This window comes from Glycine max, chromosome 2 (genome assembly GCF_000004515.6).
Source record: "Glycine max cultivar Williams 82 chromosome 2, Glycine_max_v4.0, whole genome shotgun sequence".
Classification (NCBI taxonomy): domain Eukaryota; kingdom Viridiplantae; phylum Streptophyta; class Magnoliopsida; order Fabales; family Fabaceae; genus Glycine; species Glycine max.
The window spans coordinates 31,075,086-31,091,313 of record NC_016089.4 but is presented as its reverse complement, the minus strand read 5'-3'; the positions used below and the strand labels follow the sequence as shown (position 1 = coordinate 31,091,313).

The following is a 16,228-nucleotide window of genomic DNA, read 5'->3' as shown; positions in this document are numbered from 1 at the left end:
GATATTTTTGTAATTAAAACAAACTTTTCTATAACGATTTTTCAAAAAACCGTCATGAAAACACCTGTTCAACTTTGATTTAAAGAAAAATCAATGTGAAAATTGTCACTCAACATCGGCTTCTAAAAACCATCGTTGGGCTCATAAACCATCACTACAAGAAGAAAACCTTCTTTTCCATCTCCAAACCCTCTTCTCTTCCTTTCCAAACCCACTTTTTTCCTAGAACACCCACTCCCCCTCGTGCTGCCACTAAACACCCTCTTCTCGTTTTCTCCAAAAACCCAATTTCTGACATTGTCTGTGCCACCTTGTCACACGCCGAAGAAGGTGCGCTGGACAATGAGAAGTCATGCGAGGAGTGCGCCGTGGTGGGCATATATGATGACCCTGAGGCCTCGCGCCTCTACTACCTTATCCTCTATGCGCTCCATCATTGCGGCCAAGAAGGCATCAAAATTGTCACTGTCAACAACAATGTCCTCTAATCCATCACCAACATGGGCCTCATCTTCGAAGTCTTCAATTAATCAAAACTCGACCATCTCCCCAACAGCCTCTCCATCGGTCACGCCCGCTACTCCACCATCAGCCAATCCATGCTAAAAAATGTCTAGCCCTTTGTTGTCAGTTACTGCTTCAGCTCCGTCAGTGTGACCCACAATGACAACCTCCTTTGAATCAACCTCGAAGACAACGACTCCATCTTCAACATCACCTCCGACACTGAGGTTGTCCTCCACCTTATTGCCAACTCCAAACACAACCCTTTATTGCAGCATCGACGATGACTATGAGAAGAAAGCTTCACTATAGAAAGCCTTCACTTTCAGGTTTCGAGTTTAGATCGACTTGTTGACGCTATGGTTTATGCCAAAAGATAGGTATTTTTTTGCTTCCTTTTACTTTTGTTGCTTGAGGTTGTGCCTTTTATTATACAACCAATGGCATGACAATTATCTTTTTAATAATTCATTTTACATGTTCATTTTTTTTGTGATCTAATTCTGATTTGAATAAAGCTTGTTCTTTTAGTGTTTTATTTAAGAAAGCCTAGCTTTGTTAATTTTTGCTAGTGGTGTTGATCTATGACCCATATGGGGTGGCTTTGTTGTTTATCTCTTTCATCTTGCAATCAAGCTCCTTCCTTGTCTTCCTCGCACAAAACAACACATCACAACAGAGATGAGGAAGATGAGTCCAGAGTGTGACAAAGGAGACTAGTAATGGAAAAAATGAGAGCATATAAAGTTATTAGGCATATATAGCATATTACTTTTATTACATTGTTTCCCTTCATATTTGCAGGTGAAAATTATAAAGTGTCTTGTTGAGAATATTGTATGTATCTCAATATTTTGGCATAGGCAATATCTAGCTTCTAAGGTAAAGTTGAATTGTGATTATACATATTCTAAAAGCTTTATATAATGTTTATGGATAAAGAAAAGGTCAAGTTTGTAATGTTATACAACATCTTGTATTTAAGAAGAAATTCTCCAAGTTCCATCACCAATTTTTCTAATTGTTCTTCTTTTGTTTCTTAGTAGCTCAGTTTTAATTTCTGCTACACATCATTGATGAGCATACATGTTTGTTTGTTTTCATTTTGTATATTTGAATAACTGATAAGTGATCAACTGATCATATATTACTATTACATGGTATTGGTAGATATAAATGCTTATAGGAATATTGTTATTTATTTGAAATTGACTCTGTATAATATCATTGAGAATGTGAAATATTTGGAAGATCCACTACAAGGGAAAGAATTCAGAATCAAATTATGTATGCATAAGAGGAAAATTGGAAGTAATTTATTAACATAGACAATTTGAGTGTATTTTGCAGTGTTATTTATTATTTCAATTGACTCTTTACAATGGTAAAAATTAAAGGATAATTTGATGTTTTTGTTAGGGATGAGCGTAGCACCTGCTGAATGTGATTGGAGTATTGGACCTTAAATCTTCAATTATCAGCTCTAGTACTAGTGCCTAAGTTCATTGATGTGTTTGCTTTCTTGATTTCCCCAAAGGGTTCTAGGCATTTGACTTGTGCAATAGGTCTTATCAACTAAGAGGTGGTCCAGGAAGCTCTTTTAGGGTAAGTAATGCATAAAATAGTGTCAATTTTGAGTCTCATTCTTTAGTAATTCTTGGCTAATAGTTATCCTTGTGAAAGTTACTAGATGTTGTAAATTCTAATGTGTTGATTAACTACAACTATAATTGAACAATTGGATTTATGTAAATCACTTTTTATGGGTTACTAGGTGCTGCAAGTTTATCTTACACATGATTCTATGGATCCTATTCCTATGTGAATGAGTTGGCCTTGTTTCGATGGTTGATTATGTAGGTTGAACTAACATGGTATACTATAATACTAGTGTATCCCATATGTGCAACCAATTGATTTGTTATTAACATAATGCTTGCAATTTTTTATATATGAGAAAGTCTGGTATTTTAAAATTTATAGAGAAACATTTTCTTGTTCAAAATGGATCCTCCATATGTATGGGGTTTAGCCATTCTAAATTATATCATATCAGTCATATAGTTATATGACATAAAATCACAATCATATTGAATCACAAATTTTGTAGATTTTCTTCCTAGTCAATTTGATGGATACTATTTGAGAGGAATTTCGTAAATAGGTAGTGAAAGTTATGGCAAAGAATTGGTACTTTTGATTTTGTTGAGCTCTATTTGTTGTTTTATTTTGGACCTTCACTTACAAGCTATAAACATATTGCTTTTGGTTGAAGTTCCATTGAGCAAATTAGATTTGTGACCCAATGTTAACACTATTTAACTATTTGGGTGTGATGATTGTATTCTTTATTGCTTTCCTTGTCATGGTCTATAATTAATCTGTTAGTTTACTCTGTTGTCCAAGCTATCTCAATATGAATCCAAGATATATTATGTAACTTTTTACAGTATTCGTTTGTGATAAGAGTTACTGTGAAGTTCACACCTAGGATTGTCTTTTATAACCAGTGGAGTAAATGTTAGGCTTTTTCACACTTAGGAACACTATTTGGGTTCACCTCAAGGAGTAAATGTGTAACATCCCAATTTTTGTAATCTAGATTAAAAAGAATTGTTATTTATAAATAAATAGAGTTTTAGAAAAATGATGAGATTTTATAAATAAATAAATAAGGAGATATAATTATTAATTAAAATAATGATTTGAGAGAAAATAAAAAGGATATTTCATTTATTTGTTTGATAGAAAATAAAATAGAGTTTATTTTTATAAAATAAATAAATATAGAACAAATAATAGACTGAATACCCTTGGTATAAATAGTTATGTTAAGTCAGGTGCCTCTTTTTGGCCTCATTTTCGTTTTCCCCCTTATCCTCTCAAAACCCTTTCTTTTTTCCGTAGTCCACCAAACCTATCTCAAAAAACAACGATCTCGGACTCGTTCACCGTTGGATCATCGTGAAATTTGAGTACCACATTCGCAACCCAATTTCGAAAATTCTCACCGTTGGGAATTTCAAAATCATATCTGAGTTTAGAGGAAAACCCTTCGCATTATAGAATTTTAATTTCCCGCAGAAACCCAAAACTGTCTCGGTAAAACTATGATCTCGGTTTCGTTAACCGTTGGATTTTCAGGAAATTTGGATATGTTGTTTGAAATTCAGTTGCGCACACTTTCACCGTTGGGATTTTTGGGATAATATTTGTGAAGGGAGAAAAAGGAATTGCATGAAGACAGTACAAATGGAGGTTTCAATCTCTTCTCCGTCTCTCTGACATTTAGGAATTCTATCGGAGCAGTCGGAGGAATAACTGAAGAAATCTCAGGAAACCGCTAGAGATGTTACTATCGCTGGCTGAAGACACGTGAGTCCGCTCAGAGGTAAGAGATGAGTTATTCACAATTGGGGGTTAGTGAGAACATGTGTAGGGATCCTTAGAGAACTAAATTTGGGTTTATTTTAGGATGTTTATTGAATTATAATTTTTCTTTATGATTATGAATGCAATATTATTTTGTTCTATGTACCAATTGATGTCGTGATGAGAATTGATTGATAAACTTGAGTGCTCTTGATGTCTTTGTGTTTAACCCATGATTTTGATTAATTGATTTTGATACAATTGTGAGAAACTATTTTAGAGGCTTTACATCCCATGTTGTGATAAAATCTTATGTATAAATTTTTATGTTGAGGTTATGAAATGATGATTCAAACTGTGAGTATGTGATAAATTGAACATGTGACGGATGATGAAATACATGTGTATTGAGATGAGATGTGTGTATTGAGTTGTGAACTATGAACTGTGCAATCACACAATTGTAAGACCCTTTAAGGGTGACGAGTATTGTGATGGGATCCACTGTGGGAACCCGATGAGTTAAAATGATTTTGAAAACAATTGAGTAAATGTGTGTATTGCATAGTTCATAGATAAAGTGTATATGATTCATGAGGTGTGATAACATGTTAAATTGAGATTATACCATTGTGATTGGGATTAAGTGTATGTGATAAATTGAGTATGTATATGATTGAGATATATATGTGCCTTGAAGTGTTGTGTGCATTGAGTTGTGAACTATGAATTGTACAATCACACGATCATAAGTCCCTTCAAGGGTAACGAGTTAATGCTAAGTCCCTTTTAGGGCGATGAGTTGATGCTAAATCCCTTTAAGGGCGATGAGTTAATGATAAGACCCTTAAAGGACGACGAGTTAAAATTATTTTGAGAACAATTGAGGAGTCGTGTGTTTTGTACAGTTCATAGATAGAGTCTGTGTGCTAAAATGTTTTCTGGGTTGGACCTGAATCAAGAGGGAGAGGCCCTGACGGACTCTTCGGAGTGTAGGCCTTGGGGGTCACACGGTTTGAGTGCTCCTTTAAGCCTATGTTGATCATAGTTGTCAATAGCGGCCGTAGCGATCGCTATAGCGGTGGGGTGGAGCGGAGCGGCACCCATCCGCGACGTACACGTGTGTAGCGAGGCAGTTTCGGGGTCGCGGCTGGAGCGGTCACTGTCGCGGCGGAGCGTGACAGAGCGACGCAGGTTGCGGAGTGGTTTTTCGCACCGCTACTTCGAAGCATGGTGGTTTTGAGTGAGTTCGGTGGTTCTGTTCTGTGTTGCTTTTTCTGCTTTGTTCTTCCTAGAGAGAGAGGGAGAGAGGGAGGGAGAGAGAGAGGGAGGGCATTGAGAGGGAGAGAGGGAGAGAGGGAGGGAGAGAGAGAGAGAGGGCACTGTGTTGCTTCTTCTGCTATGTTCTGTGTTACTAAGAAACCCTCGATCTCAGATCTTGCACCCGCGCGCTCCACCAACTCTTTATCTCCACTTCTCTCAAAATTATCCTACCTTAATTATCTACCATGTGTATACAGTATATTCACATTTTAATATACCATTAGGGGATTCAGCAAAACAAAACATATATACCACTAGGGCTAGCTTATGTAGAGCCAAACAATATTAATATATAATAATAATGTTAATAATTAAATAATATAGAAATAATATTAAATAAATATAATAATATCATAGTTTTATAATATTAAAAACTTATATATATATATATATATATATATATATATATATATATATTTATATTTTTGTTTTAAAGTTTAACATTTCTAGTTAAATTATAGCTGAACAATATTAATATACAATAATAATGTTAATAATTAAATAATATAGAAATAATATGAAATAAATATAATAATATCATAATTTTATAATATTAAAAACTAATATATATATATATATATATATATATATATATATATATTTGTTTTTGAACATATATATATTATTAATTATTTATATTTTTGTTTTAAAGTTTAACATATCTAGTTAAATTGTAGTCAAACAATATTAATATATAATAATAATGTTAATAATTAAATAATATAGAAATAATATATATATATATATATATATATATATATATATATATATATATATATATATATATATATATATATATATATATATTTATTTATATTTTTGGTTTTAAAGTTTAACATATCTAGTTAAATTGTAGCCGAGCAATATTAATAATAATAATAATGTTGATAATTAAATAATATAGACATAATATTAAATGAATATAATAATATCATAATTTTATGATATTAAAAACTTATATATATATTTATATTTTTTTGAATATATATATATATTATTAATTATTTAACATATATATAAAAAAACATTAGAATAGCGGTCATCCCGCTATCCGCTATCCCACTTTTGGGGTCGGCCGCTCTGCTCCGCTACACCGGTATTGACAACTATAATGTTGATCCCATATGGTTGGAGTATTCTCGCAAAGCACTGTGACCCTGACTGGTCTCCCTATGATATTACCTAGTGAGAGTGACTTGACTTATTATTGTGTGGTTTGTCTTGTCATGTATTCCTAGGCGTCCGACGAGGTTTTTCACTGACATGGTACCACATTGCATATAGGCTTGAGTCTTAGCATAACTGTCGCATACGCTTGCTAATTGTTTATTATGAAATTGATGTGTTATTATGTCTTGATCAGAGTGTGTGATTCCTGTGTATAGTGATTGATGATTGAAAGGTGTGATTGATGGATGAAAAGTGTGATTGATGAATGACAAAGTGATGAAATAATGTGAGATATGCTAAGTAAATTGTATTTGGCTACTATATGTTGTGTTGTTTCTCTCTAGTAGTTAGAAATGTGATAACTCACTCCCGGTTTGCTGTTTGTGTTTGGATCCTATGATGATCTTAAACTTTGTGTTCGGGGGAGCAGATGAATAGGTGGTTGACTATGAAGAACCTCATGCTAGAGGACACGGGAACACCACGCTCTGATAGGATGTGACATTAGGATATAGGTTATATATTAATTGTATGAGACTTAGATGACCTTCTTTGAGTCGAGATGACTTTATTATTTATTTGAACAAGTTTGAATATGATGTAGAAGAAAGTGAATGTGAGCCTTTTACCCGTTTGAAAAGCTTGTATTTAAAAATGTTTTAAAAATACTTTTAATTAATATTTGAATTTTTATTCCTTTATTAATATATATGTGAGGGGTAGAGGTTGTCACATTTAGTATTTTATGTGCCAGGCTAATCTTACAAGAATCTTAGTTACATTTTGATTTAATGTTAGATATGCACTTAAAATAATTTTCTTATCTCTGGTATATATTGGTTGTTGCTCCCAAAGAATTGCAAATTTACCTTAGAAGCTAGAAATTGCCTCTACCAAAATATTTTATTTAAAGTTATTAGGCTTTTATTCCTTCCTCATGCATGAAGTTGCTTTGAATTGCAATTAACTTTAGGGTTGCCTTTATCAAAATTTTCTTCTAATCCAGGGCAATGGATGATAAGCAAGCGCATTTGTTAGTTTTGAGATTTTTGTACACACATACTGCATATGTATCTTGTGGCTTGAAGTGAAGTAAGGGAACTCACATGAGTTAGGAGTGTGTGATTGTATCTCTTATTGGATTGTTGTAGTTTGTTTTTGTGCAATGAAAGAAAATAACATTTTATTTTCCTGATTGATTAGATTCATTTTACTGGAAGAACATTATCATTATTATTGGTAATGTAGTTAAAGTATTGAATTTGAAAAGGACTAGAGTTTAGAATTTAATGTGTGGCTTCAATTTAGGGAAATGCCTCTTCTGACGTGGATGTGGTTGAGCATTGCGTAAACATGTTCCTAGAATTGCAAAGGAAGAAAGTTCATTGCTATGTGATTTTTAAAATATGACGAGAAAAAGAAAAAGGTTATCGTTGGAAAAATCGGATGCCCTGATGAGAACTATGATGATTTCATTGCATCCTTACCTGAAAATGATTACCAATACGTTGTCTTTGACTTTGATTTTGTCACATTTGAGAACTGCCAAAAGAGCAAAATCTTTTTTATTGCATGGTTAGTCACTTAGTTTCTTGTACAATTATAGGTATCCCTATCTCTGGGAATCAATTTTGTTCGAGTCATTCACAATGTGATAGTGATATGGCTAACATTCTTAGTGAATATATTTAACCATTTGAGGGAATATTGTATTTGGATTGTCTTAGGCTTATAGCCATATTTGTGTTTGATTCTAATATTATTTTTTAACTATAATTTTCCTTTATTATGGTTTTGGTCCCTATACTTTTAAAGTTTGGGTTTAATGCCACAACTTTATTTATTTTAAACAATTATATACTATTGGATTGGAATTATGCAAGTTTAAAACTTGGTATCATTTAGCTTCAAACATGTCAATAAAGCAAAAAAAAAAAAAAAAACCAAATAATACTTTTTAATACAATTTTTTGGAAAAACCATATTCAAATCCTCAATTTTTTAACATTTTTAAAACAAAAAAAAAACACATTTTGTGAGCATGATTCTATAATTTTGATGACTTACCAGTTTTATCATTGATTCTTTTTTTTAAATTAAAATCTCGGCATCTCTTATTATTATTATTATTATTATTATTATTATTTTAGTTATTTTCTATTATATATTTGTTTGGTTTCTCTAAATAGATTATTGCAACAGGAGATATTTATCCATTGTCATTCTATTATCTTCTTTTAGTTTCCTCTTTACAAAGATTTTGAGTAATGATTGTGCATGATAAATGTTGATGAATGATATTTTAAGAAGAGAATTTCTGCGACCCTCTTTAATTCACAACATAAAAAAATAGAAAAAGGTTATATCTGGGTTTTATATATAATTTACATATTTTAAAAACACATAAATTCAAATTATTATAAAAATATTTTTACTAAACATTAGGGTTATAAATTTTCCTCGTACACCCGTATAATTTCCTGTAAAATGTTCTTGCCGATGTAGTAGGTAACTTTTTATTTGAGCTGCATCCGAGGGGATTTGAATCCTCTACCTCCTATATTGAATTCTATACCTTCCAAATTTTTAAAAATCCTTAATTACCCTTTTCATATTATACCTTTTCATAATAAATGTTTCATATTAGTAAAAAATAGTTTTCAGAATAACTGTTTCATAATAATAAAAAATAGTTTTGCTTTCTAGAAGAGGTTTTCTATAATAGTAAAAAAATAACTTCCGGAATATGCGTTCCATAATAGTAAAAAATCATTTTTAGAATGGATGTTTCACAATAGTTAAAAATAGCCTCCATAATAGGTGTTCCATAATAATAAAAAATAGTTTCTGCCTTTCAGAATAAGTTTTCCATAATAGTAAAAAATAACTTCCAGAATAGGTGTTCCATAACAATAAAAAATAACTTCCACCTCCTGGAATAGGTGTTCCATAATAGTAAAAAATACCTTCGAGAACAGAGTAGTAAAAAAATAGCTTTCGAAATGCTTGTTCCATAACAGTATAAAATAATGGTTAAAAATAAAATAAAAAACATTTTATTTATTTTGAAAAGCCTATTTCAAAACTCAATCTATGTTCCGTAATGGTCATTTCGTAAGGCTCTATATATCTAACGAAATCCGGTCTTCAGAATAATGGTTAAAAATAATAAAAAAATCATTTTAGAATTGTCATTCCAAAAGACAAAACACCATGTTCTGGATCGCATTCTTACCTTCAATGGCGATACAGAAAGGAAGGAGGAGGGGGGAGGATGTTTTGCGGCATCGTGACTCGTGAGGTGGAGGTTGCGAGGCTACTGTGAAGAAGGTGAAGTTGTGGGAGAAGAAGTTGTCGTCGTGGGAGTAGTTCGCACAAAGAGAATGGGGTTAGGGTAGGGTCGGATAGTTTGGTATTTTCAAACAAAAATGAGAGGTGCAAGATACATATATGGGAGTGTAGGATTCAAATCCCCTTATTCATCAATGAAAGTCAGATTACTAGATAATGGGCTTTGGTTGACCCATGTGGGTTAGCATCCAATCTTTACTAGGCTTATGTTGATCTCTTTAGGGAATTGTTATTTTCATTCCCACTTTTACTATTCCATCCCATTGTGCTTAAAAATAAATTATTCTAAAAATACTATTTTCACGAAAACACAATTACACTAACAAATACACAACATAATCACGTTGTCGTTATGTAAAAGGGATGCAAAAAAAAAACTACACAAAGGAAACATGATTTTGTTGTGTATTTTTTTATCCCATCTTACACAATGAAAATACAATTTCGTTGATCAAATAATGACAAAAAAGTGATTCTATTGTGCATTTTGCAAAACAGATATGCGTTTATATTACATTAAATTTTACATTTTTTAATTAACGATAGATATATAAGTTACTTTACTTAAGAAGTAATCAAATTAATTATGATATAAATTATCTTTATTTCAATTGAAATTAGATTAAACTACCTTTTTAATAGTAATTAATATCATATACATGATCTTTTTTTAATTAAAATTCAATTAATTAGATACAATTTAGCACTTATAAATTAATTGGATTAATTATTATATGAATTACCTTTATTAATAGTGATTAAATCAATTATGATAATAATTTGTATTATGATTAATTTGATTACAATAGGATAATTTGTGTCATCATTAATTCAATTTTAAAATAGTAACTTATATATTAATTGCAAAAAAGTAACTTATATACATTTACAATTTTTTTCATAATAGTTTAATAAAATAGAAATGTATTTCTGTTACATAAGATAGATTGCAAAAAAAATAAAAATACACAACAAAAATGTTTTGTTGTATACTTTATAAAGTGAAAATGTATTTTTTGCACCCCTCTTTTACAATGAAAATATGCTTCCATTATATATTTTATATAAACAAAAAATATTTCCATTAAAAGGATGTTTTGAGAATATTTTTTTTATTAAAAAAAAGAATAATTTTTTCAAAACATGTGGGGCGTGCGAATAATGAAAAGGAGGGTTAGAATAATAATTACCTCATTTTTTTAGGGCCCAATTAGTTTTCGTGAATACATTTGCAGCATTGCTATTGTCATTCCATATTTGCTATTAGCACTACCAGCCATAGCAAATTTTCCGTTTATCCTTATGCCTTTTTTCTACACCCCAAATCCTTCTCCCTTCCTTTCTCACTTCTCCCTTCCTCTTTCACAACACCCCCAATACATTTGCAGCATTGCTATTGTCATTCCAGATTTGCTATTAGCACTACCAGCCATAGCAAATTCTCCGTTTTATCCTTATGCCTTTTTTCTACACCCCAAATCCTTCTCCCTTCCTTTCTCACTTCTCCCTTCCTCTTTCACAACACCCCCAATCCTTCCTCCCTTCCTATTTCCTCTTCTCCTATTCTCTTCTCTCTGGTTAGACCCATCCAACCATAGGTTTATGTTTTTTATTTTATTGTTTATTTTCAAAATACTCAATGAAATCATGATTTTGTCGTTGTCTGAATTTTGACACAACAAAATGATTCCGTTGAGTATTTTTTTCCCATTGGAGTATTTTTTTTGTCATACTTTTTATTTTTCTTGAATGATTCTTTGTAGAGTATACTTGGATTGGAATACATTTATTGTTGGTGAAGTTACAATGTATAAGTATTATTAATTTGTTATGTTAAGATTTTGATTTTTAATTTAGGTTGTTATTGTTATTTTATTATGTTTAAAATTTTGGTATATTTTAGTGTAATAGATTTTAGTTTAAAAAATGAAGTCAGAATTTTTTCTTTTAATTCTATACATTTTTCATTTTTTTTTTCAAATTAATATTTGAATTCACGGACCAGACCGTTTATTTGTGAACTTTTGCAGGCCAATTAGTGACCTTGAAAAGAAAAACATTTTTTTCATGAATTAAACTTATTTGACTCATCTAAAACACGAGCCATGTTCCTATACCACCTTCAATCATAATGGTTTGGAAAATCATATGAAAATCCTCAGAGTGTTGCTAGGTGCACCCAATATTCTTAAAAAATGGCAAAATTGTCCTTGCTTAGTTTTCCTCCTACGGATCAACTTGATCCGTAAGAGACTAACAGATCAACTTGATCCGGAAGTTACGGATCAAGTTGATCCGAAAGTCTCTTACGGATCAAGTTGATCCGTAAGAGACTTCCGAATCAACTTGATCCGTAAGAGGAAAAATAATTATAATATACTTTAAAATACAACATATTTTATTTATAATATAATTAAATTTATTTTTTATTTTATTAATTATAATATATTTATAAATATTGATTTATTATAAATAATTAATTTTTTAATATATTTTTTTAGAATAAATTGGTTTAGAAGATGATATTAAAATACTTACTCAGTCCCATTATAATTATTGTTTAAGGTTATTTTATACATATTAATAAAAATCAATAAATACATAAAAGATAATATTATAAAGAATTAATCATATCATTATTAATATTATAAAGAATATAAAAATAATAATTAGTATTAGATAAAAAATGAAAATACTAACTACTTTATAATACATTTTTTTACATGATCATTAGTATAAGTGGGAAAATAGTAATTATAAGAGAATTTAAAAATATTAGTACGTTATATAAGATCTTAGATAACGAATGATATCCATTTTTTGTTTAATTTTTTTTTACACCCTTTTCAACTTCTTTATTTCAATTATATTTAAATTTATATTTTAAATTATTTTTTATTAATTGGTAAACTAAGTTAACTAGACCATTTTAATAACACGCGTGTATATAGACACAAATGGAATACACAATCAATGAAAATAAATAAAACTAACATTAGTAATGAAAATAAATAAAACCAACAATACGCATGAAATGAGTTCATGTACAATATCTGTATATACAAGGAATATCAATATAAAATATGTACATAAACTACGCCTGATCAGTGCGTCGCCTGCGTCTACACCTAACGTATACTAGATGGTCCTGTGTCACACTCCTGGCCAATCTGAGGCATTCTTCGATCACCTCATGTGTCGATGACCCTGGCATGACCACCCCTAGACTCAGATGGCGCTTCAACCTCTCAGCAATGTCATCACAAACTTCCTGTTACATACAAAACAAACTAATTACACAAATTATTATGCAAATATTGAGGTAAATGACGTAAATTATTAGTATTACTTACCACTGCATGTCTGGGCTCCTCCGTAGATGTCGACGATGCTCCTGAGGGACGACTCGAGGCTGCGGGGCATGACCATGAGGCAGAGGATCTAATGCGTGGCCTGGTGTCATGAAAGGATGGGAGATGCGGAAGAACCAGTTGATGTAATCACTGGAACACGCCCCTGGCACAACGCACACCTCACCTGCAGGTACGATATGATCCTCGTAGTGCATCCACCTATTGTGTATATCATCATACGAGACCCATGAATCGACAGGAGGATCAGGAATGGTCTGCGTGTAGCCAAACTGCCGCACGAACCTCTCCGATCGGTAATAAACAGCAATAGGCCCCCAGCGCAAGAGATCGGAATAGCATGATCTGACGTGGAAGTCCCGGACCTCCCGATGCTTCCCATAAGGGATCCAACAGCCATCCGGAATCCGGAGTCGGTCCAGGCGCTCCCTGTACGACGGCGTGCGAATGCTCTTCACGGTCTTCTTCGTCGCAATCCACCTGCACGTACGCGGAGAAGCCTCGTCGTAGTCCTGATCAGCGGTGGACTCCGCGACCGAGGGAAAGTGCTCGTAAATCCAGCACTACAGATGTAACATTCAAATTATAAACATTAATAATGAAAGTGTAACAAAATTTAAAGTTGAACATTGTTTAGCCTGAATGAATGAAAAACATATTTGTTACCTGCAGCAGTGTGATGTAACCGCCAAGCTGTCGACTGTGGCTCATAGATGCATCGTTCAGCTGGTCGTACATATGAACCAAAGCAGCCACTCCCCAGGCGTACCTCTTTGTCATACTGAGGTCACGAAGGGCCTCCAAGTAGACAACATGGACATTGGTTGCACTCTTGTTAGCAAACAGAGTGCAACCCAGTAGGTGAAGAAGATATGCGTGACCCGCAACTGTCCAATGACCTGCCTGGCATCGGCGCTGATATATATCACGTACCCATTGCAGGCGTACGTACGGTCCGCGACACTGGACTGTCTCAGCCCTAGCAGACTCTGGAGAGACCATCAACAAGTCCACCAGCATCTGAACCGCATTGTCCACGTGCAAGGGCTCAAATGCGTGTAAGTCGCCAATAACGGGAAGATGGAGAAGAGAGGAGATGTCGTCCAATGTGATGGTGAGCTCTCCCACCGGGAGATGGAAACTAGACGTCTCCCGGTGCCACCGCTCCACAAACGCGGACAAAAGTCCCCGATCGTTGGTGTCTACCGAACACGCGATCAGAGGACTTAGTCCTGTACCAGCAATAAGTCCCTCAATGGCAGGGGCAGGCCTGCCTAAACTGTGGGCCTTCCTCCCATGAGAGGATAGCTTCAATTCAGGACACTCCTGAATTGAAGTATAAAGGAACACAAAATTCGTTAAAATAATCATTTAAAGGAAAACTAATTTCAATCATAAAGTATAATTTACAAGTAACTAAAAATAAATAGTATAAATACCTCTCCCGTCCATACGCTGCAAGCAACGCGATCCGCATATGCTGTCAACACAGATGGGTCGCTCGGACCACCCGGAAATCCCTGAGGCCGATCCTCAGCCGCCTCTACGCCTGCGTCCGCAGGAATGTCCTCCACAGCAGCTGGTGCCTCCATCGGGTCATCCTGAACATCTGGCGCAGGGATGACTGACTCATCGACGTGATCCGCAGTCACAGTGACTCGCTGTCTCCGTGCGGATGCAGTAGGCCGTCGATGCTACGGAGCATCATCGGAATCATCACAATCTCCTCTGCCCACACCTAAGGCATGACCTAATCCTCTAGTCCTAACCATGATCTGCAAATGAGTGACGCAAATTCAATCACCCATTTCATTCACTCAAATTTCATTGGTCTAACGCAAATTTCATTGACTGAAAGTCGCGCTTTATGCTTTTATCGGGTTAGTTTTTATTTAGTACACTATATGATTGAATGGAAATTGATTATGGATCCTAATATTATTGATATTAGATAAACAAAGCCAAAGAAAGAAGAAATCAATCTTCTTGATATTAGATGAACAAAGCCAAAGAAAGAAGAAATCAACCTTATGCTTATTCATTTGGTTCAACCTATAAAGGAAGTACATGGTCATAACTTAGTTAAAGGATACTCTATCCTTTATGAGCTATTTCTTTTCTAAGGATACTCTATCCTCTATGGTCATAACTTAGTTAAAGGAAGAAATGGAAACAACTACTCATTTGGTTCAACCTATACTGACAGTGAAGTGCATTCCTATGAGCCCCAAGCAATATTAATTGAAATATTAACTATTAAGTAGTTTACCAAGTGTTTTTATGATTCATTCTAATATCTCATGCAAGTTGTGATAAAATAATGTTTAGTGTAGCCCAAAGTCAATTCAAGGATCTCGAGGTTGTGATTAAATTTAAAGTCCCTTTTATTAATTGAGAATTTGTGTTTTGTTTCTCTACTTTTATGTTTTCAGTTTTTGAAATTTAATTGATGATTATGATAGGGTTTTGGGAATTGAATTAGTATTAACATTAGGTGATAGAATGGCTGCTTAATTGATGACCAAAATGCTTATTGCTCTAAAGTTTGATATAAAACCATTTGTATGGAATAGTTGGTTCATCATTTGTGATATTATATTATAGCCGACCATGTGGCTTAGAGTTCTAAATAACTTAAGGTTTTGGGATAGTTGGTTCATGATTCCAAATGCATTTCTTCACATACAGGCTCAGAGGTTCTAAGCAAACTACCATCATGCCAAATTCCTAGTTCTATCATGTCAAATTCCTATTTCCTAGTTTAATCCATTAATTGCAAGTATTTGCATCTATCTAAGGTATGAATTTAGGTACAAGAAGCTGCAGATTGTTATTCATTGTTGTTCTCCTCTAATTTGGATTTAGGTACAAGAAGCTGCACATTGTTATTCATTATTGTTCTCCTCTAATTTGGATTTAGGTACAAGAAGCTGCACATTGTTATTCATTGTTGTTCTCCTCTAATTTAGGTACAAGAAGCTACAGATTGTTATCTAAGGTATGAATTTAGGTACAAGAAGCTGCAGATGGAAGTTGGCTTATATGGAAGCACATGGAAGTTAGCTTATAGGGATATCAATCATTAGCATACATTCATGGCAATTTGTATGAACAGTAATATTCATGACACTATTATC

At 33.2% G+C, this 16,228-nt stretch overlaps 1 protein-coding gene across 1 annotated transcript in view; it reads right to left on the bottom strand.

The window, feature by feature from the left end:
• Window positions 1-602: 602 nt before the first annotated feature.
• The window catches only part of LOC121174217 (protein MAIN-LIKE 1-like), an 18,857-nt gene continuing 3,231 nt past the window's right edge, over window positions 603-16,228 (bottom strand). The window contains exons 2-5 of the mRNA XM_041012987.1: window positions 14,531-14,785; window positions 13,758-14,417; window positions 13,074-13,654; window positions 603-768 (exon numbers count right to left, since the gene is read on the bottom strand). Coding sequence (XP_040868921.1) covers window positions 603-768; window positions 13,074-13,654; window positions 13,758-14,417; window positions 14,531-14,785 — 1,662 coding nt within the window. The remainder of the gene's footprint in view (window positions 769-13,073; window positions 13,655-13,757; window positions 14,418-14,530; window positions 14,786-16,228) is intronic.